Here is a 20800-nt window from a genome sequence, read left to right as displayed (position 1 = left end):
CCTTTTATTCCTGGCAGGTACCACTAAATAGCACTATCTGTGTGCCTCTGTGTGCATTGATTAATGTGTCATTAGTGTATGTCACCTCCACCAGACTGGACGCTCCTGGGGGCTCCCTGCTAGGCCTACTCCCCACAGCCCATTTGTGGGGTACCTTCCATGAGGGAGCACCAAGTAGATACTTGGTGAACACTCTTTAAGAAGGGAATACATTTAAATCAATTTACTCATTGTCTGGAACGTGGTCAATGTCTAATAAGCTGGAGCTTTTCTTATGGCTCAAACATGCATGAAAATACTTGCATATTTCTATTCTGCCTCTCAAATCCAGTCTCTGTTCAGTGACTTGTCCACTGTATAAAAAATCAGTGCCCTACTACCACCACTGCCAACTCTGCTCCTGCAAGTTTTCCAAAGTCAAGGACTCTGATCTTCATGCTCCGGATCCCTGATGCCTGGCACAATGTCTGGCATGCCAAAATCATGCAGGAGATGTTTGTCACATTTAATTTGCCTGCAACTGAGCTCTGGGAATCACCCTAGCCAGCTGGAGCATCTTTAGACGTAGACCTGGACTGGGCTGCACACAACCTGGGGAGGCTCCTTGTCTAGAGAGCCGGGTACAGTCAGGTTGCATTCTCCACACTCCACAGGAGACGGGCCAGTGATGTGGCTAAGATATTTATGCAGCCCTGGAGCGAGGCAGCCTGAGGGTTGTAGTAGGTGCCAGGAGAGTCATTGGGGAAAAAGCCCCTGGGACAGATGGGCCCAGCCCATGGCCAAGGACTACCCTACAGCCCTCCAGAATCTGCTTTTTTTTTTTTTGGTTCTGACTTTCTGGGGGCGGGGCTGGGCTGGTGGTCCCAGCAACTGCACTTAGGGCCGTAGGAGCCGTGTTGTTGGCATCTTTATGGGTTAGTTGCTTTCTCAGTAAGTTATTGGGATGCACAAATTAGAACCAGAATCTAAGTACACAGAAGACAGATCCTTTAAGTTCCAGCTTAAAGGTCACTTCTCCCAGAAGTCCTCCCTGACCACCTACTCTGCTTCTCTGCTCCTAGCATCCTGTCCCGCTAGAATACCTGGTGGGCTTGTGACTCTTTACTTAAAATCTGCCCCCACTGAGCAGTTGTCCCTTTATGATCCTCAAGAGCCCTCTGGTGGGAAGGTCATCTGGCAAGCCCTGCACTCTGTCCCTGTAGGGCTGTAGCACCTGCACACCTGCTAGACTCAGAGGAACCCTGAGCTGAGGGGCTGACTCTCCACCCGTGTTGGGCCATGGTGCCATCATCGCCCCACATTTCTTTCTTCTGCTGTACATTGATTTGCCACAGAGGCAACGGCTGCCAATATTAAAGCACTTCACATTCTCAGCAGAGTGTCATCAGCTGAGGTGGGACAGTCCGGGAACGGGTGCTCACTGCCCTGAGAGCACAGTGCCACCGTGGCCAGCTGAGGCTCTTGCAAGTTCTCAGCTGTGCTGCACCAACGCTGGTCTTCCTGAATCCAGGGGCCTTTTCCCACCCTGACCCCGTTGGCCAAGTGACACCCTCCTGGGACTTCAGGACAGCTGAGTCTCCTTGGTTTTGTATTTGCCAGTAAATACTAAATATCCCAGTCTCTTCCCCCGGGTCTCCTGTGACCATCTCCTGACCATCCACTCGGGCAGGCCAGTGCCAGTCCCCCATCTGTCACCTGAGGGCACAGCACCGTGGAGCTGGCGCCTCCCTCATTCAGCACATCTGCGGGCTTCCTCTTACCTGCAATCCCATGCTCTTTGTCACATGACTTGGTTCCCAGGGACTGCCACTCCTCTTCCCCACGGACACTGCAGTCCATGGCCTTCAATGGTCCCAGTGGGCCTCTGGTCCTGTGGCCCCCAGCTCATCAGCTTGCCGTTTTCTGTGGGCACACCCTTCCCTTCCTCCTTTGAGACGCAGACTGGCCTATCCCACATCTGTGCTCTGGCACCTCACTCCCCTCCCCGGCACCTCCCAGGTCTCTGAGGGCGTCAGCACCATGGTCAGCTCCAGCCTCCTGGAGCATGGCCACCCAGGCCAGGAACAGAGCTCCCACTCTGGGGTGGGGGCTCTGCCAGCCTCCCTTCTCAGCTTCCTGCCCCCATTCCTTCCTGCGGACTGTCACCCCGAAAGGAGGAGAGGACAGTGAAGTGGCTTTACCTGTGCCTCCCTCCTATTAACTAACAGAATGGGCTTGGTCCTCCTTCAAGCTAACTCAATTTTCAAACCTTTGGGATACTTCTTTGTCTCCAGAAGTTTCCATCACCCCATTTGTTCTAGTCTCAGGCTTCTAACAACATCTCTTTAGACCAGTCCACTCTCTGACTTCGGTCCTTGATGACCTGCCATCCTTGGACTCCAAGCTGAGCTCAGCCACAGTGGCTCCCGTGTGTGCTCCACATCCTCCCTCATGGGCAGCATCTAGAATTTCAGGGCTAGCAGTGGACTCTGAACCTCCCCTCCTCTCCTACTGCCAGCCTCTCCAGGGCATGTGATGGCCCCTGGAACCTGCCCTTTCTTCATTGAATGCTCTTCTGACCTTCCCTTCCTGAACCAGGGCACGAGCCTGCCCCTGTGCATCCCTCCCAGTCGCACTTCCTGCAAATCCTTGAGGGTGGCAGTGACTCCTTTCCATGTAATGAACTACCTGCCTGAACTGCTCCTCCTCCTCAGCCAACCAGGGGCTTTTCAGAGGTCTTCTAGGACTTTGAGTGGGTGTCTAGAAATATTGGTATCCAGGCTCGTTATATGTTTTGGGAGAACATGTGGAGGTCGTGTGCTACAGGAAAGACACTTGAGCTTGGGGTAACACAAAGGCTGAGGTCCAACCCCAGCCCCTTCTCACAGGTATGTAAGAGAGCGTGAGTTCCTTGAATTCACACCACAAGTAAACATCCCTACTTTGGCAGGATGTGGTTAAAGTTAGATCAAACCATCTGTCCAACTGTCTGTCCATCAGAATGAGCGGGACAGTGAGGTTTCTTCAGGCACAGGCTTCTGGGCACCTTGCCCAGAGATTAGGATTCAGTAGGTTTAACATACAGTTGCCGAAAAAAAAAAAAAACCCTGAGGTTTTCAGTGTGCCCACAGACTTGGGGCCACCGAAGTCTCAGGATGGCTGCCCAGCAGGGTGCTGAGGGAGGAGGCCACATTGAAACAGGACAGAGCCAGGAAGGATGCAGTGTAGACAAGGCAAGCTCTGCATGACTCGGTCACAGACGTGGAGGTGTGCGGGAGACCCCAGGGAGCCTGGGGGTGCACCCCAGATGGGGTCATGCTCGGGAAGGTGAAGGGCAAGGAGCAGGACTGCGGGGCATCCCCAGGCCCCCTGGCCCAGTGGAGGGGGCACTGGAGTGTTAGAGGCCAAGGCCACCGATGCAGCATAGAGGAGGGTTTCCAAGCCACCCAGGAGAGGGCTGGATGGGGACACTCAGCAGGTGTGGGCTGGGCTAACGGCTCCCACAGGGTGGATGCAGGGCTCCAGCGACTGGCCAGACATGGAGCCCTGCTCTTGTGCCCTAGCCCCCGTGGCATGGTGGTGGAGGGGCATCCCTGTGCCTCTTCCAACTCCCAGACTCTGTCCTCACTGCCCCGTCAGTTCTAGGAATGTTCACGCTGTGTGGGCACAGCCCACACATGTGCTCCCTCTGAGAGCTGGTCTGCAGGTCCCCGACATCCTGAACATCGTGTCCTGATGGCCACGCTTTCTCTTTGTGGGACGGGCTCATCTCTGTGTCTCCCATTTGGTGGAATGGCCTCTCCCTCGTTCATTCTCTATTGAGTTACATTCTTTTCTTCTTCCATGGTTTGATTTTTCCCTTTTACCAGGGCTTCTCTTTCCATGTCATGTTCTTCCACCGCCGTCTTTTTGACCCAAAGGGTGCCCCTTCTTCTACCTGCAGGGTCCATTTCTGTTGTGCTCTGTGCCCTAAGAAGTGAGAGCCCTCAGAGGCAGTCTTGAAGCCATGGACTTTTTTCTCCAAGTCTTCAAACCTCTTGTGATTTTATCTATCTTGGGAGAGAGCAACCTCCCAAACTTCCATGCTCGTCACTGGTGTGATGAATGAGTGGCATGACCTCCGAGACATAAAGGTCACTGTACCGCCTATGCACTGACCTATTAAACATGCATTCATCGTGTATTCACCGTGTGCCTGGCACTTTGGGCACTGGGAACACAGCAGTGAATACGGCAAGCGTGGTCTCCACTCTCATGGACCTTAGAATCCTGCAGGAAACATAGCACCCCCAGTAGACACTCTCAAGTGAGCTGAGCCTCACAGGAGAAGACAACGAGAAGGACAGGAATCTGTACACTCCATCACTATCCATGGTCTCAAAGACTCCCTTGTTCTTCCACAACCAACACCAGCTCATAACTACCCACCCAAACTATGACCCAAACTTTCTGTGTAAGAGCCATTTACAGACATTCTCCTCCTTCATGGAAGCCCTAAAATCACCATGTGCAGGCTGGCACAGAGCCAGTGCTCATGTGGGATTAAGTCGGTTTTACCACACTCTGGGGAAGAAGGATCAGATGGGACAATAGGTTTAGCTGGCTTTCAGGTACCTTTTAGAACCAGGGGTATTTGGGGGGCAGGGGAAGAGGTATCCCAATATAAGTGCTCATGAGTGGCCATTCCCACCCCATGGGCTCCAACTACATCTCTCTTCCTGGCTCTCCCAAATTTGCCTGTTCTACTTCCTCCAAGGCCCCTGAACTCAGCTCACCCGCAGTCCTTTGTCCCCCACTGTGTGAAGGATAAATGCACACTCTTCTGATGGACAGCTCTTCCAGAAAACTGGGAGCATTGCATTAGATTTCACTTTGGGTGTATTTTTTTTTCTTTCCTTCTTTCTTTTTTTTTTTTAAAAAGAATTCCTACTTGTGAACTTTCAAAGGCAGAGGAAAAAAACTCACATCTCTATCTCTTCTTTTTTGAAAAAACAAAACCCAAAAGACTCCTGGGATTCTGCTCAGAGAACCAAAGATGTTTCCCCTCAGCTGAACTCGGCCACCATCATTGATATCCACCCTTCCTCCACCTACAGCATCCGCATGTACGCCAAGAACCGGATTGGCAAGAGCGAGCCCAGCAACGAGCTCACCATCACAGCGGACGAGGCAGGTATGTGGGACCGCCAGGTTGCTCACTCTCAGGAGCCCAGGGGCTCACTCTTGGGGGCTTATTGGTTAACACAGACTCAGACCTTGGCCCGTGCCTGGTGGAATTCTCTGATGCATTCTTCCCTTAGTTCATGCTCTATAAAAATGCAGACAGGGCTCCCCTCCAACTCTGAAGGTACTGCTCTTCAGATAGGACTAGTTCATGTTCCTTTTATCCAAGACTTAAAAGAAGACATGAGGCTATCAGGTGAGACTCAAAGAGTCCTGCCCTTTTACAATTGCCATGTCTAAAGGCATGGAATCCAAGTGCCTTTCTTGCCTAAGACCCACTGAAGTCCAAGTGCGAGAGGAAAGAAAGACCTTTAACTGGGAAACAGTGAGAGTGTGTTCCTAGGGAGGAATAAATGTTATTGCTTTTTTCCATTATAAAGTATTGCATATTTAATGTTGAACATTTCAAAGACAGAAATGAGCACTTTGAAGAAGGAAAAACAGCTTCCACCATCTTACCACCTAGAGCTAACTTGGGGCTGTGTCCGTGGGAACTTCTAAATCCTATTTGCAACCTGGTCCATGACTCTAGAACATTTGCACACACACTCACCCACAACTGCACGTGCACATAGACACCTGCAAGCCAACACATAGCCCATAAGACTTGGTTTACTCTGGCTCCCAGGGGTGGAACTGACTGGTTCACAGAGGCCTAAGCAATGAGGCCATGGTCAGTGGGTGCTCTGGACACACCTCGCAGGAGGGGAGAAGCCACTGCCCTGGGGAAACAAGGCCTTCTGGTCTCTTGGAGGGAAATGAGTGTCTGGTCCCTAAACCCATGTCTGCAGACCCTGCCCCCGCACAGCTAGTCAGCAGCTCCCTGCTGTGGGGCAGCTGGAAGCTGGGTCTCAGCCCTGCTTTTCCATCACCAAGAATGAGACCATCATCCTTCCTAGGTGACAAAGAGACTCCTGGAGGTTTGCCTCAACTTCCAACCTCCTTCCCCCACCTCCCTTCCTTTCACCCTCCTTAACAGTGGGAGCTTTTACACACACACGTTATATACACTTATATATATGAAGTACTTTTCTACAATTCATATTTCCCACCATCTATTTATTCCTGTATTGTAGACAGGTCAGTTGTTTTCAATTTTCTGTTAGTATAAACACCACTGTGATGAACATCCTGGTGGTATTTCTTTTGCCTTTTCCATGATTATTTTCTTAGGTTACATTCAAACAAAGTAGGGTGGATGGATAAAATCAAATGCAACACCCCACACTTTTGTCTATGTAACCAATATTGCCTCAAGGAAATAAATTCAAATGTACAATTCTCCCCAAATTGCAGAGGTGTGCCCATTTCCTAATGCTGGAAGGTGGCCGTTCTTGAAAATTGCTTCTAAGCGTGGGCGGCAGAATGCCTTGATGTTGTGCCGGAGTGTCTGAGCGTGATCTGTGTCAGACACTTGGATGTCATGTCATTTCTCATCTGCAAAATAAATAGAGATGCGGTCTCCTCCTGCACACACATATTTGATCGTTGGAGAAAAATTCTAAGCTTGGAAAGCCCTTGTGTTTCTCAGAAATAAGGGGGAAATGAGTTTTAATATGCTCCTGCAAAAATAGAACCTGATTTAAATATTTATCTAAACAACCCACTGATTTCCTGCAATTTTGTTATGCTGGGCTATTTAGGGAGAACGAGCTCCCCCATCCTTCAGCCCAAGATGCAGCCTCGGACCCCAGGCTCAGCCTCCTCCTTCCCTCCCCTCCCCTGTTCTGGTCCCAGGCCGTCCCACACCCTTCTCAGGGTAACTGCATTTCTCCAGTGGAGCCTTGTGCAGCTGCTCCCCTGATTGCCATTGTGAGTACTGGGAGCGCTGCTGTTGCCCAGCGACCTCCTCTGCAGCTGCCAGTTGCCATGGCAGCATCCCTCGCAGCCAGAAGACCAGGTGAACAGCCTCCGGCGCGGGTCTGCAGGGCAGCTGCCTGGCATCTCTGCAGACCACGCAGAAATCACCTCTTTGGCTCCCAGGCTGGCCTCCTGGACTTGACCTGGATGCTGGCAGTGGCAGCCCCACGTGGCCTCCCTCTAATATCGAGAAGAGCTCGGGGAAAGGCAGGGGTGGAAACAGACTCCAGCGAAGCCATGCTGCCAAACAGACCCTGTCTTGTCCTGGTGCAGGCTCTGCATGCCTCGAATCAAAATGCTGTTTTCCAAGCCAGAGTGCAGGCGCCGGACCAAAGATCCTCATCAGAACTGGCTGCAGTTCCTCTGGCTGCAGGGGCTGTAGACAGACTCCACCTCCACAGCAACGCCCGAAAGGAACACCTTCTAGAGGACTGCAGTATTGTGACCAAAAGACCTGACAAGAACAATTTTAGAGGAAGAAAAGTGTATTTGGAGTCACAGTTCCGAGGTCTCAGTCCATGTACAGGGTTGCCTCCATTGTTCTGAGCACGAGGCGAAGCAGACCATGGTGGAAGAGTGTGGTGGAGGGGAGCAGCTCAGGGTATGGCAATCAGAAAGCAGAGAGAGAGAGCACAATATAAACCCCAGAGGCACACCCCAGCAACCTACTTCCTCCACCCACACCCCACCGGCTATAGTGCCCACCCAGTTATCAATCCATCAGTAGATTAATGCACTGACTAGGTTAAGCTCTCAAAACCCACTCTCTTCACCTCTAAACTCTCTGGCAGTGTCTCACCCCATAGCTAAACCTGAACATTTTGTGAGAGAACTTTTCCACCCTCACGGTTCCACTTCCTCCAAAATAGACCCCTCAGGCAGTGAGAATCTTGGATAGAAGTTTCTGGAAGGCATAGACATACTCACTGTTGCAGTGATGTCATGCCCAAGTCTCTGTCACCTGAGGTCACTTCCCCCGCCCACCTGCTGGGGAGATGCGTCTGGGAGGAGTTAATCTCTGTGTCTCCTGTGAACCACCTGGGAGCTCTGCGACCCCTGGGCTGCAGCCATGGCCTGCCCTTCCATGCCCTCGAGCCTCTGGATTGGTGTATCTCCCTCTATCTGACTGGCTCTGAACTCTGGCTCTCCACCCCTGTGCTCACCCTTGAGAAGCAGGTCGAATGGGCGGGACCCTCTGCAGTCCCCTCTCCAGTCTCCCTGCTGGAGAGTGCCTTCTCCCAGGCACTGAGGGGGTCTTCTTATTTTGAGGCGTCTCTTCACTTTCCCTGGATCGCCACGTCTGGAGCTGTGCTGTGACCCTCTGCCCCGCTCAGCATCAGCCCTGTTTGTCCCTCATGCTCCTACCCTGTGTGCGTCCGTCATGGGGGATGGCTCGGCATGTGCAGGAGGAATGCTGATGCCCTGGGGCAGGGCCAGCAATGAGGGGCAGGAGGGAGAAGATGTGGTGCATCGATTCCACCCCGAGGATTGGGAAATCGCTGTGATCTGGATGTTGGTGTCCCCTTCTATGTCGTTCCTAGTATAATAGTGTCAAGAGGTGGGGTCTTAATGAGCCCAGGGCCATGTGGGTGGGGCCCTCGGGAAGGGAATGAACACCGATAAAACAGGCCCAGCAGAGGGTGCCGGGGAAGGGCCATCGGTGCCCCCTCCTCACATCCAGTCTGACAGCACCTTGACACTGGCTTCCCAGACTCCAAATTTCTATAAAAAATAGATCTGGTTTCCATAAGCTATGCAGCTAAGGGTATTTTGTCTAGCAGCCTGAAAGGACTAAGACCGAGGATTCATGAAGAAAAAATAAAGAAAGGCCAAAGCATTGGGCTGGAAGGCCCAGGGAAGAAGAGGTAGGAGGAGTAGGACCCACTCACCAGGGCTCCAACTGCCCACCACCAGCGTCTGAGCCTCTAGCCTGCGCCCAGCCTGCATCCCAGGTCGGACTCCGTGGCCCATAGCCTCCTAGACAGAGCAGAGCATCACTGGGTCTGCCACAGATCTGGCCCTAGGGTAAGGGTCCTCTGGACTCTGTGAGCCTTACCCCAGATGGAGCCTCCAACAATCTGCTTCTGCAGTGATGCTCTTTGTTCCTGGGGAGTCCTGGCAGATCTTTTTACTTGGGTATGAACTTTTTAAACGTGCATATTTCAGACCCAAACCTCTTGCTCTTGAGCTCCTCCTGGCAGCTGCCAGCTGGGGCCGAGTGTCCAGTGGTCCCCTTGGGTGATCCCCAGTTGCAGGGCCTCCCACCCTCCTTTCATTCAGGAGTCAGCAGACCAGAGTCTGTGTGTGGGTCAAATGCCACTTACAAACCAAAAGCTAAAGATAGTTTTTCATCTCACAAAGAAGAAAATGCTTGCAGGAGGGCATGTGGCCCAGGTGGCCCATAGAAGCCTAGGCTATCTGACCCTTTACACAGCAAAGTTTGCAGTTATTTCTTGCCACTTTAGCAACTGAGTTTTGGGTTTGTGCAGCAGCCCTCAGGAAGCTTTGTGGAGAAGGAATCACAGCCATTTACAAAATGTCCCTTCCTAATGCTGGAAAACAACATGGTCCTCATGCCAAGATACTGAGTATATTTTTATGTGAAAGAGGACAAATGCATTATCATGCACTTAAGTACTCTCATACTCTCACCTCAGAAAGCAGCAAAGACCACACAATTTAGCACACTCTTCTTGACTCCTCTAACAGCCCTTAGCCCCCCAAAAAGGAGGCATCAGAGAGTAAATGGAGACACTGTCAGAGTTAATGAGACCAGCACTTAATGGGCCAGAAGTACGTCCGACATCTCAAGTCTCCATGACACAGATCAGCATGTCACATCCACAGCTGACCCTTGCCAGAGACCAACTTCCCCATTAGCAGCCTTGCCCTGGAGGCCACATGTCACTTAGTGTCTGTGACCCATTGTGGGTGGCTGATGCCTTCCTCATGCATCTGTGCCTTCATCATTGTGGATCTGTGCAGAGAACATGGAGGTTCAAGCTTGCTATGCTTCCCTGAGATGCCACCTCATTCTCACAGACCATCAGGGGATGGAAACAGGGGTGGGGGGGGACTTCAGAAAGCCCACAGCACAGAATCCTGGGGCGTCTGGTGGATCTGGCACCGAGACCATCATGATGATCAGAAAGCAGAGTCTCCACTCGCCAGACTCAGAATATATACCCCAAAGCCACGCCCCCAAAGCCTAGCTCCTGCAGCCACACCTCATCTGCCTCCTGCTACCACCGAGCTAATCCCATCAGGGTGTTGATTCACTGATTGGGTTAAGACTGTCACAACCCCATCATTCCTCCTCCTAACCTTCTTGCATTGTCTCACACGTGAGCTTTTGGGGGACACCTCAGATCTAAGCCATAGCATGGCTTTATGGTGTTTGTGCTCTTTTCTTTTTTTTTTTTTTTTTTTTTTTGTTGGTCCCCTCTCAAGACAGGAATAAGTGCCTGCTTTCTTAGCCACTGTGTCGCAGGCACCTGGAACAGTATGTATAATAGGTGCTAAACAGCTTAACTGAGTGACTTGTTTATCTATGAATACTGATTTAATGAAGTCAGACTTTCCCTATATGGGTGTCAGCTGCTTTGTTTTGTTTTAATTTTTACCAAGCCCTGTCTTGGCCCTGTTTGCCCAAAACAGAACATGCCCCTCACCCACCCAACTGACGTCAAAGATGAAAATCTGCTTGTGAAATTGTGCAGTGGCTCCTTTCTTTTAATCCACAGTCGTGGGCCAGTCTTTGCCTTGATTAGGACCTGGCACGCAGTAGGCCCTCAATCAACACCCCAATAAGGAAACTGGAGGTAGATGTTTGGGCCTGATTCCCTCTGGGGCGGTTCAGCCCTGTTCAGCACCACCAGGTCCCAGGCCCCAGGTCTCCAGTGGCAGGCAGGGTGCTGGAGCATAGGGGAGGGGAGGTTTTGAGAGCAGAATGCAGTGGCCCTGCTTGAGCTCAGTGTCCTTTGAGAGGGACAAGGGGCCTTGGGGGCCACAGGAGGCTGACAGGGCTGTAAGCAGCAGGGAGCCGCCCCATCTAGAGGAACAGACGCAGACCAGACGTCAGCCCATGAACCACCAGGAGAGAAGAAAATGGGAGCAGGGACCCCCGTGGGCTTGACAAGTGGGGCTTCTGTCCTCGCAGCAGCGTCAAATAGAATCAGCCAAGTTGCCTTGCTTCACACCTTGCAAAATATGAGAAATTGTGAATAGTCTTTGCTCATGACGGCTTTATAGATTGGCCCGATTTGACTTCCACAGAAATGCAGAGATTACTTATTTTGGAAAATCACGTTAGTTGTCAGGCTTCATCTCTGGACCTCCAGGATAACGCTGGTCTCCTGGGTAAAACACAAAAACAAACCCCTCCTCCTATAACTCCAGCTTCAGTTCATGAGCATGCAAACAAATTCTTAAATGCCAGATGTCAACCCAGTGTTAAAATTTAGTTCAGTAAGCAGAATGCCTTATACCTGACTCCCAACAGCTTTAGCATTTTTTAGAACTCAGTGTGCCTCGGGCTGTAATTTTACAGAAATCGTCTGCAGTGGGCTGAGGTCCTGTGAAGAGGACAGGTCAGGCTCTGTAAGGAAAGCACTCAAATTCTGAAAGAAGACTAATTATTTCTGTAATTAAAAATGTTTTTTATGGTATTTTAGAAACCTGTAGAAAATTTAGTCCTTTTTGTAAACAAACAAACAAACAAAAATGTTCCTGATTACATTGGGAACAGCTTGAAATAGATTTTTAAGTTTTTTGGATTATGTCTATCACTTTCTATTTTAAGAGAAATCCAAATGTATTCACCTCAGAGAATTGGGAGATCAATAAATGAATTACTAAGAAGCCACAGCAATACTGGTAGGTGGGAGATGGAGGTGCTCTGATCGTAATGACGGTCAGATCTCTCCTGGCAATGGGGCTGTCCCCCCCACCACTGCAGTGAGACACCAGACTGGGATGGAGGGTGACTTGCCCCTAAGTGTGACCACATCATGGATTTAATGTTTTTCAAAGGCTGAGACTATTGTGCCACACCGTCCTGAGGTGCCTGTACCTGAGGTCACGGTGGGACACACCAGGATGAGACAGTACCCCTAACATTGCCTCCGATTCCCAACCCACTGGCTGCCTGTTAACGTCAGCTGAGGACAACTAATTGAAATAACCAGCATCACTATCAACCTATCAACCCTCAGAATAATTTCTTCAGGATTTTTATGGAGGAACCACATGCTTCTCGAAGACCACAGACTCATCAGTATGAAAAGAAATCCATCCCGCAGGCTTACATCAGGCCTAATATTGGGATTCCCAGTGGAGGGCTTGGCCTCGTGTGGCAAGTGGGTGCCAAGCTCTGACAATGGTCATCTCACTGGTCAGCCTTGCTCTGGGTTGCTGTTCTGAAAACTAACCTTAATGCTAGCAGAGCCTTTTCACTTGGGGGACCCATAAACCCTCGAGAATCCAGCCTCCCCTGTACCTGTAGAGGGAGGGACACACACTCAGGGCTTTAGCACCTGCAGCCTGTCTTGGCCTTCAGAACAAGGACTTGCTCCCAGCTGGACCTCACTGTCAGGTATCCTTGAGTGTCCTGGGAGATGGCACCAACCTGCAATCGAACATGTGGCCCTCCAGTGCTGGTCCCCAAGGCCAGGTGGGGATGAGCTGCCCTGGGGCTTCTGGGCATGGGCAGCAAACTCAGATGCAGGGAGAGAAAGCCCAAGGCAAAGGCTCAGACCTGCCCAGAGTCAGGGGTGCATTTTTCTGCCCAGACTCCAGACACGGAAAGACTTTGGGTGCATGGGGGACTGTGGAGAGAAAGGCAAGTTTCTGTCCAGGAAGCAGAAAACTTGGGATGTGTTCTGAGGCCCCCTTTAAAAAGTTGAATTCCATAAGAACAATGGTGGAGAAAACAGAGGACAGGGGACATTTTTTCTTTAATTATGAATATATTTCAACAAAAAAGCAAAGGCTGAGACAATGGACAATAGCAACACCTTCCTGAGGAGATGCCCATCCCTGAGGTCCCAACAGGACAGACCCAGAATGAGACAGGGTCCCTGCATTGCCTCCAATTCCAACACACTGCAAGACTGGGAAGAGGGGTGCAGGGGAAAAGCAGCCCAGGAGTCAAACTCCCTCCTTCTCTCTCCCTCTGCAGTTCTTGTCCTAATGGACACTGTGCGGCCCTGTCTTCCTTCAAAGGCATGTGTCCCAGCTGCAGGGACTCACCTTTCCTAGAGCCCTGGCTCCCTCCCCGGGCACGCTTGTGATCCTTCTCTCCCTGTCCCCAGCCCTGACCTGTGGAATCATTGCCCTGCGGTTTCCCTGCTGGATGAGGCGGGAGCCAGGCCCATTGTTCTCACAGAGTGGCCATCTGAGCCTCCATTTCTGCCTTCCAGGGTCAATGCCTCTGCCCCCTGTGGCCAGTGTCATTTCACTCTGCACCGTGTCTGAGTCTCATAAGGCCTGTGGCCAGCCAAGCCACCTCCTTTCCAAATCCCCCTCTCCACAGGTCTCGGCTCCAAGACCCAGTGCACACCATTTCCTCTGGCCACAGGAATTCTCCGAACCTTTGCTGGGGTCCCAAAACCCAAGCTCTTTCCTTCCCGCCCCATTCTCATGTCCTGCTTTGCCCCTTAATTACAGTGCGTCCTCAGAACCGCCAGGCTTTGCATCCGCGGATCCACCCATCTTCAGACTGAAGACACTACAAAGAACTACCTCTGAACTGAGCACACAGAGGTCTCTCTTCTTGTCATTGTTCTCTAAACAACACAGAGGAACAACTACTCACACAGCATCCACCTGGCTAGGTGTTCTAAGGCATCCAGAGATGACAGTGTATGCAGGAGGATGGGCACAGGTCACGTGCAAATATTCTGTCATAAAGGCTGGAGCATCCTTGGACTGTGGTATCTGAGGGGACCTGGAACCCATCCCTCCATGGATACCCAGGGAGAAATGTGTTTTGTTGGAAAGAGAGACAGGTTTAAACCTGCTTCCTTCAACCAATTCTTCTAGCTAATGCCTCCCATCTGGTCGCTCCCCTTCCCCTTTCCTTTCCCTAATTAAAATGATAATCATATTATTATAATTCTATTTACCAAGTGCACTGTTCTCAAAACAGCCTCATTCAACCAATTTCAGATTGAAAACATTTCAAAAATTACATCTGGACTGCATGTCAAATAAAGGAAACCGAGTGACAGAGAAGTTTTTCTGACCTACAAAACGTGACAGAGCTAATAATGATGGAGACAGAATTTTAACCCAGGAGGAAGATAGATTCCAATGTCACGTACTTAGCGACTGGCTCATGGTGCTGCTCAGAACTTCCTTTATGGAAAGGAAACCATCTCCCCTGGATCCTGCCCTTCTTATCTACAAGTCTCTACGCTGTCCTTCATGACCTGCTCTCTCTGCCCCGGCACCCATCCCCCACGCACCCCTGCCTTCTGCACACGGTTCCTCCACATTCACAGAAATGCCTGTTTAGGATTCAGCAGTGACCTCTAAACTGGCAATCCAGAAACACTTGTCAGTCCAAAGGGTCCCCTTGGCCTCTCCTGGGATCATTGCTTCTACCCTGGGAAGGAGATGCATGTGTGCGCCTGACTGCTGTGGTCAGACATGACTCTTGGTCAGCAGAACCATCTCCCAGGTCTCGTTGCTCCACGCTGACCCTACAGCATGGTGCGTTTTGTGACGCGCTCGTGTACTCTCACTGGAATGAAGGTGGCATAGTCCCTCATGACTCCCGGCTTGCCGCAGCCCAGGGATATAGGTGGGTGGGGGCTGTACCTCCGTTTTCCTCGTCAGCGTTGCTCCTTCCGTCTATGGTCAGGGCTCCTGGCTCCCGAGAAGTCTTCATTGGAAAGTGTGGAGAGCTGAAGCAAAGAGACCCAAGGCAGGATGGCCATTTGTTTCTTCCCCGAGTTCGCTGAGGAAGCCCAAGTGCTCATTGCCAAAGGGGGCTTCCCAGGGAAAGCCAAGGGCCCCCCCGCACCAGAGACTCAGCGTGTAACACACAACTTCTCTTACGGCTGCCTATCAGAGCCCGTAACTTGCTCAGACCTGGGGTCACAGGCACACTGGGGAGGAGCACCATGACAGGTCCCCAAGATTCATTCTTCCAAACAGCAAATAGACATAAGCAAGCATCGTGCACAGTGACTCTGCAAAGTCGACTTGCCCACCAGAGCCGAAAGCCTGCTTCCTCCCTGCCAGGCGTGGGCGAGTCCCCTGGCCTGGCGTGTCCCCTGGCCTGGCGAGTCCCCTGGCCTGGGCGAGTCCCCTGGCCTGGCGTGTCCCCTGTCCTGGGCGAGTCCCCTGGCCTGGCGAGTCCCCTGGCCTGGCGTGTCCCCTGGCCTGGCGTGTGGTGGGGCTCCCCTCTGCCCCGGCGCCTGTTTCTAACCTCCTTGGTTTTTGGTCCTTACAGCTCCTGACGGTCCACCTCAGGAAGTTCACCTGGAGCCCATATCGTCTCAGAGCATCAGGGTCACCTGGAAGGTAAACCTGGAATCATGCCCGTTCCTGGCACTCTCTGCTGAGTGGCCTTGCACTCTCAGGTGTTGTGATACCACGACACTAACATTTTATGACACTTTTAATTTTCAAAATTAGATTATAGCCCTTTTCTTAAAACTCAGCACAGTTCATGTTGCTTAATGATCAGGATCAAGCCTGACAAAGGTGTCTGTAGGTGACTTCGTCCCTGTGCGAACATGATAGAGTGCACTTACCCAAACCAAGACCTCTGTGATGTCACCAGTGACATGACCTTAGGGGACTGCCATGGCAGCAGTGACCCATCACTGACGTGGCACCATGAGGAGGCCCAGCTTTCTGTGTGGGTCCACAGTGGCCTTATTTTCCTGCAAATTCTGCACCTATCTGCAGAGAATGGAGCTTCTGGGTTTCATTCTTTGAGTTTGATCAAGGCCCTTGGATTTCTCCGTACAAATAGTGAAACTGGCAGAAAGTGCTGACTGACTGGACTCTAATTTCATCCCAGCAGAAACTTTTTCTAATTGCTGTTCCTAAGTGGCAAAGCACAGTGTGATAGATGGTCAATCCACTGAGCTGGCAGAGAGGAGGGGCCCTGGCTGTGCCCCTTGCTGGCCATGTCCATAAGAAGGCCCTTCCACTTCCCGGAATTGAAATGAACTGCAGAGCAGCTGTGTCCCCAGGCAGCTGCACCCTGAGTGTGGCCAGGTGCTGATGGCACTGGTTGGAACAGTGTGTGCTGTCTGTCGCTGGGAGAGAAAGCAAGTGGACCACAGTGGGCCAGGCTTTCAGAGCTGACCTTCTCCGTGAGGAAGCAGCATTGACTTGGTGCCCGAGCTCCGGGGAACCCTGCCCGTGGATATGCCCGTGGATAGTCACGTCACGGCACTTGCTGGGGTGAAACACCTTGGGAACAAGCCAGGCCCTGAAGGTGCTCTTGGCAGTCCTCTCTCAGGCCAAATTCCACTTTATATAGAGAGTATTATCAGGCCAAAACTTCCATGAAGCTGCACTTGCCACTGCTGTTCTGGATTTCTCGTGTGTGTGTGTGTGTGTGTGTGTGTGTGTGTGTGTGTGTGATTTTTTCCCTTCCCTCTTTCCTCGCCCCTTTCCTCTGTTCATACCCAATTGCACCTCTACTCACCTCTGCAAACCTATTGCAATACACCTGGGTGTTTTCCTTCTGGTCTTGGCTCTTTCATAAGACGACCTGCATCGGTGACAGAAATGGCTTTGCCTTGTTGGGTGGATCCCGTCCCTGGCATTCACACACACTGAGGCAGCGGGGCCCCCAGGGCCAGCTTTTCTCACCCTCAGACAAAGAGCTGTGCTTGCAGCAGGCGGCATAACGTGGCCAGTCAGTGAGGCCAGGTGCTGCCCACGTCCTGCGCAGGTGGAGGGAAGGGGGTTCCTCTTGGTGGAATGGGCTGGCTGTGGAATAAAAGCTAAGAAAGGTTGAGTGGCGAAAAAACCCACAGAACACAGGAAATAGTTTTAGAAAGCAGGGGCCGGATGAGACAGCCCATCTTAGGGATGGAGCTTCCACACTCAAAAGATCAAAATGGAGCTCACGCTTGCATTATTTATGTCGGGGACTTTCAGAGGTTTTCTACGGAATATTCTTTGCCAAATAAGGTAGGAGGTGGGCTGTCCAGTTCCCAATGGGTATACACCCAACTCTGGAGCTGTGAGCGGGGTTCCTGGCAGAGTGGAGACAGAGGTCATGTGTGCCTTGGGTAGTCTAATGCATGCAGGGGAGCTGTGGATATTTCCCAAGGAGAAACCTAAATTTCCATGGCTCAATACCAAGCAAAGACCCTCAAGTAATTCACGGGTGGCAGCCGAGGAGTGAGGAGGGTGCCTCTGTCTGTGAGCGCAGCCACCCACTGAGAGCACCACACAGTGTGCAGTGAAAGGCACTCAGCAGCCTTACTCAGGTGCCTCAAGCTGCAGGTGAGGTGCTGAGTCACTTGAACTAGAGCCTGTGACACTCCACCACCGGCCCTGTGCATCCTCTTGCATTTTGCTGCAGAAAAGTCCAGGCAACACTGTGGCCTTGAAAGCTTTTGGCTATCCTGATAGAAATGTCTATCGAAGAGCATCTAGTTCTTAGAGCTAAAACCGGAAACTTCCAAGGCTGTAAAAGGCAGGTGGACACAGAAAGCAGCAGTGAAAGTCTCCAAGTTGCCCCCGATTCTCTTCTCAGTGCCAAAGGGAGGAGCGTGCTGTGGGCTGAGGTCATGAGCCGATCGCACTGTGCTGTTGGAACAGCCCGGCTTTTCTCAGTGCAGGGGCCCGTGATGCACAGCTCTGGGCCCAGGCAGACCTGTTGGCACCGGCCTGGCTGAATGGGGCTCAGCTGTCTGGTCGCATTGGTCCTCCTCATAGAGCAGGACTGCTTCTGCTCAACGTCTTATAGTGGACTAGACCCGGTGAGCCCCAGGAGTGTGGAGGATGTGGCTCGTCGGCTTGATGGACCCTCAGGAGTGGGAGTGGGGAGCATGAGTGCTAAATTAATGAGCCCCTTGCTGTGGTTGGCTTTTATGTCAAAAGGTTCACATCAAGAGGTGGAGTTTTTTCTTTTGAAAAACTCTGGACTCCTTGGAAAGCTTGAGGAGACTAAATTTGCATCTTAGATTTTCACGCATATGAAATATGCATTTTCCTCTCATGGAACCCTTCCTCGCTTATTTGTACCATTTGGAATGTGCTCGACAGCTCTCTCCATCCAGTTACTGGATTAGTCCTCTAACCCAAGCCAGTGGACTGGACTGCCTATGGGCCCCGGGTCTCCCAAGAGCAGAGACTCCTAGCCTAAGCAGATGGCTGTCCTGGGCCTGACCTCAAAAGATGCTGGCCACCTTTCCCCCAGCATGACTCAGCCACCTGAGTGGCTGAGTAGCACTCAGATCTGATGCCCCAGCATGCTGGGAAGATGTTTGGGCTGTTACTTAACATAGGAGATGTTTCTCTATTCAGAGCCCAGTGGAAAGTCTATACTCTACAGCTCATTGGCCCTGACAGGTCCTGAATTGAACTTGATCTAAAGATTGGGACCAAGGCCATCTACAATCAGAAGGCTGGTGATCTTTTAAATGGCTTCTTATGAGCGCTTCACCTTGAACCCAGATGAACCAGTCATAATGCAAGACGTCCAAGGCAGCCACTTCCTTCGTCTGTTTTATAATTGTTGGGTTATAAACAGGTTGTAACCTGTTAGGTTATAATAAGGAAGGAAGGAAGGGTTGTATTTGTCTTTGACTTATAGGATGTATGATAGAAATTATAATAAGACTAAAGAGTGGGAGCACAAGGTTACAACTATTAAAAAGCACTTGGGGGCTGGGATTGTGGCTCAGCGGTAGAGCGCTTGCCTAGCATGGGTGGGACCCAGGTTCGATTCTCAATACCACATAAAAATAAAGGCATTGCGTTGTGTCCATCTACAAAAAAAGATTCTCTCTCTCTCTCTTAAAAAAAAAAAAAAAAGACTGGATGGCCAGTCTTGTGTCTCTCTGCATTTCACATCTCAACATCACAATGCCCATGTGGATGAGATTCTGCAGCTGGGATATTAGGACAAAGTTTTTTTATGCTCAGAATCATTTTTTTAATGATTTAAACTATCAAGTACTTTGTGCATAATTTTAACCATGAAAATCTACTCTCTGTATACATGATTATGTAATATTCACATGAAAAATGAAAAGCCTATATAAAATTATGACAGCATTCATGACATTATGCACAGAGTGGGTTCTGCATAAGTTAAATGCATCTCTAACAAGCAAATGTGTATGATAGGAATATTGTATAATAAGCCCTGGACCCAGCTTCAGGGGAATTAGACATTATTTCATCTCTACACCCAACACTAATGACCTTAGAAAAGTCACTTTATTCGTCATTGTGGGGACTCGGACCTTTTTCTCTGGTCCCAGTTTGAAAGTCCTTTCCATCACACCACTGCCATTTGGTGATACCTTGTCTCCCCTACCAACCCTCACACTGGCCTGACAACTGTGGATCATAAGGCACCTGAGCTGGTTTCTTTGTAACAACCCAGTTTTGATCTCTGCCCTGGATGCTGGGCCCTGTGGCTCTGGAGAACTCGGTGATTTCTAATAACAGTGTGCAGTTTGCCGAACCCAACATGCTCTGTTTTAAATTATCTAACAACAGATGAATAGATAGAATTTTAGAAAGATACTCAAAAGACTGTCCCCTATGGAGTTTTATTGATTCTCATTTATTCCATCTTTAATAGAAAACAAATGAAAGATCACAGTATGGTAAACATGGCATTGAGCATTACAAGTGGGCTGAGTGGCCTCCGTTAAGTGTGCACAGCAGCGAGGACACACTACTGAATGGGCCTTATTATCCTGAGTGGACGTGGGGACTCTTCCTGCCAATGACATTTCTCATCTTTTCAGCAAACTCAAAGAAGGTGATAAACTGGACCCACATGTTAGAAAGAAAGAAAGAAAGAAAGAAAGAAAGAAAGAAAGAAAGAAAGAAGGAAAACATGTTTCTGACCACGAGTTAAGAGTCAAGGTGACATCTGCTGCACCTGCCGTGTTATGGGCAGGTCTCCTATGGCAAGGGAGAGACGGCGTTACTTTATCATTGAACTCGCCAGACAGACATGGTCAGGGTTGGTAGAAGAGACACCAACCAGGATAGTGTGAGTCAACACTTCAGTGTGCCCAGTTTTCATACTGTTCTGTGTTAACATGAGGCAGGGCAGAAACGCAAAGCAGGTTGGTTTTGCTAATTCAAATACATTTAACTTACTGTGCTCAGATGTAACTAACTAATTCTACTTCAAAATAACCTTTCATGATTTTTATAAAAGCAAAACTCTTTGTATCAAAAACTTTGAAAGCTAATTTTAAATTCTTCCCATTCTTGTGATAGATATTCCCACTAGTGTATTCCTTTGAAAATGTAGTGTCGAGACTAGAAATAAAAGTTCTTTGTGCTTGGAGTAATCACAGACATAGGAAATAAAACAATTTCACCTTCATGAAATACATTATCATCCCGGCTTCCCCTGCCAGAACGGTTAAAGTTGGAAAGACAATTGTTCCTGTAGAAGTACAGGAGAATTCGGGGAGCTTACAAGTGACCACTGCTAGAACAGCTCCCCAGGACGTGAGGAGCATCCTGTGGTTCCTGTGGCTCTGCCCGGCTGTGACTCTGCACTTAG

At 50.4% G+C, this 20800-nt stretch overlaps 1 protein-coding gene across 2 annotated transcripts in view; it reads left to right on the top strand.

The window, feature by feature from the left end:
• The window catches only part of DSCAM (DS cell adhesion molecule), a gene marked incomplete at its 3' end in the record, with an annotated part of 667277 nt that overhangs the window by 534405 nt on the left and 112072 nt on the right, over positions 1 to 20800 (top strand). For both annotated transcript variants that reach the window (XM_081302466.1, XM_081302465.1), the window contains exons 15-16: positions 4985 to 5152; positions 15521 to 15591. In XM_081302466.1, coding sequence (XP_081158592.1) covers positions 4985 to 5152; positions 15521 to 15591 — 239 coding nt within the window. The remainder of the gene's footprint in view (positions 1 to 4984; positions 5153 to 15520; positions 15592 to 20800) is intronic.

Source organism: Spermophilus citellus (assembly GCF_964194105.1).
Source record: "Spermophilus citellus genome assembly, chromosome: 7".
Classification (NCBI taxonomy): domain Eukaryota; kingdom Metazoa; phylum Chordata; class Mammalia; order Rodentia; family Sciuridae; genus Spermophilus; species Spermophilus citellus.
This window is presented reverse-complemented; position numbering and strand designations above follow the sequence as displayed.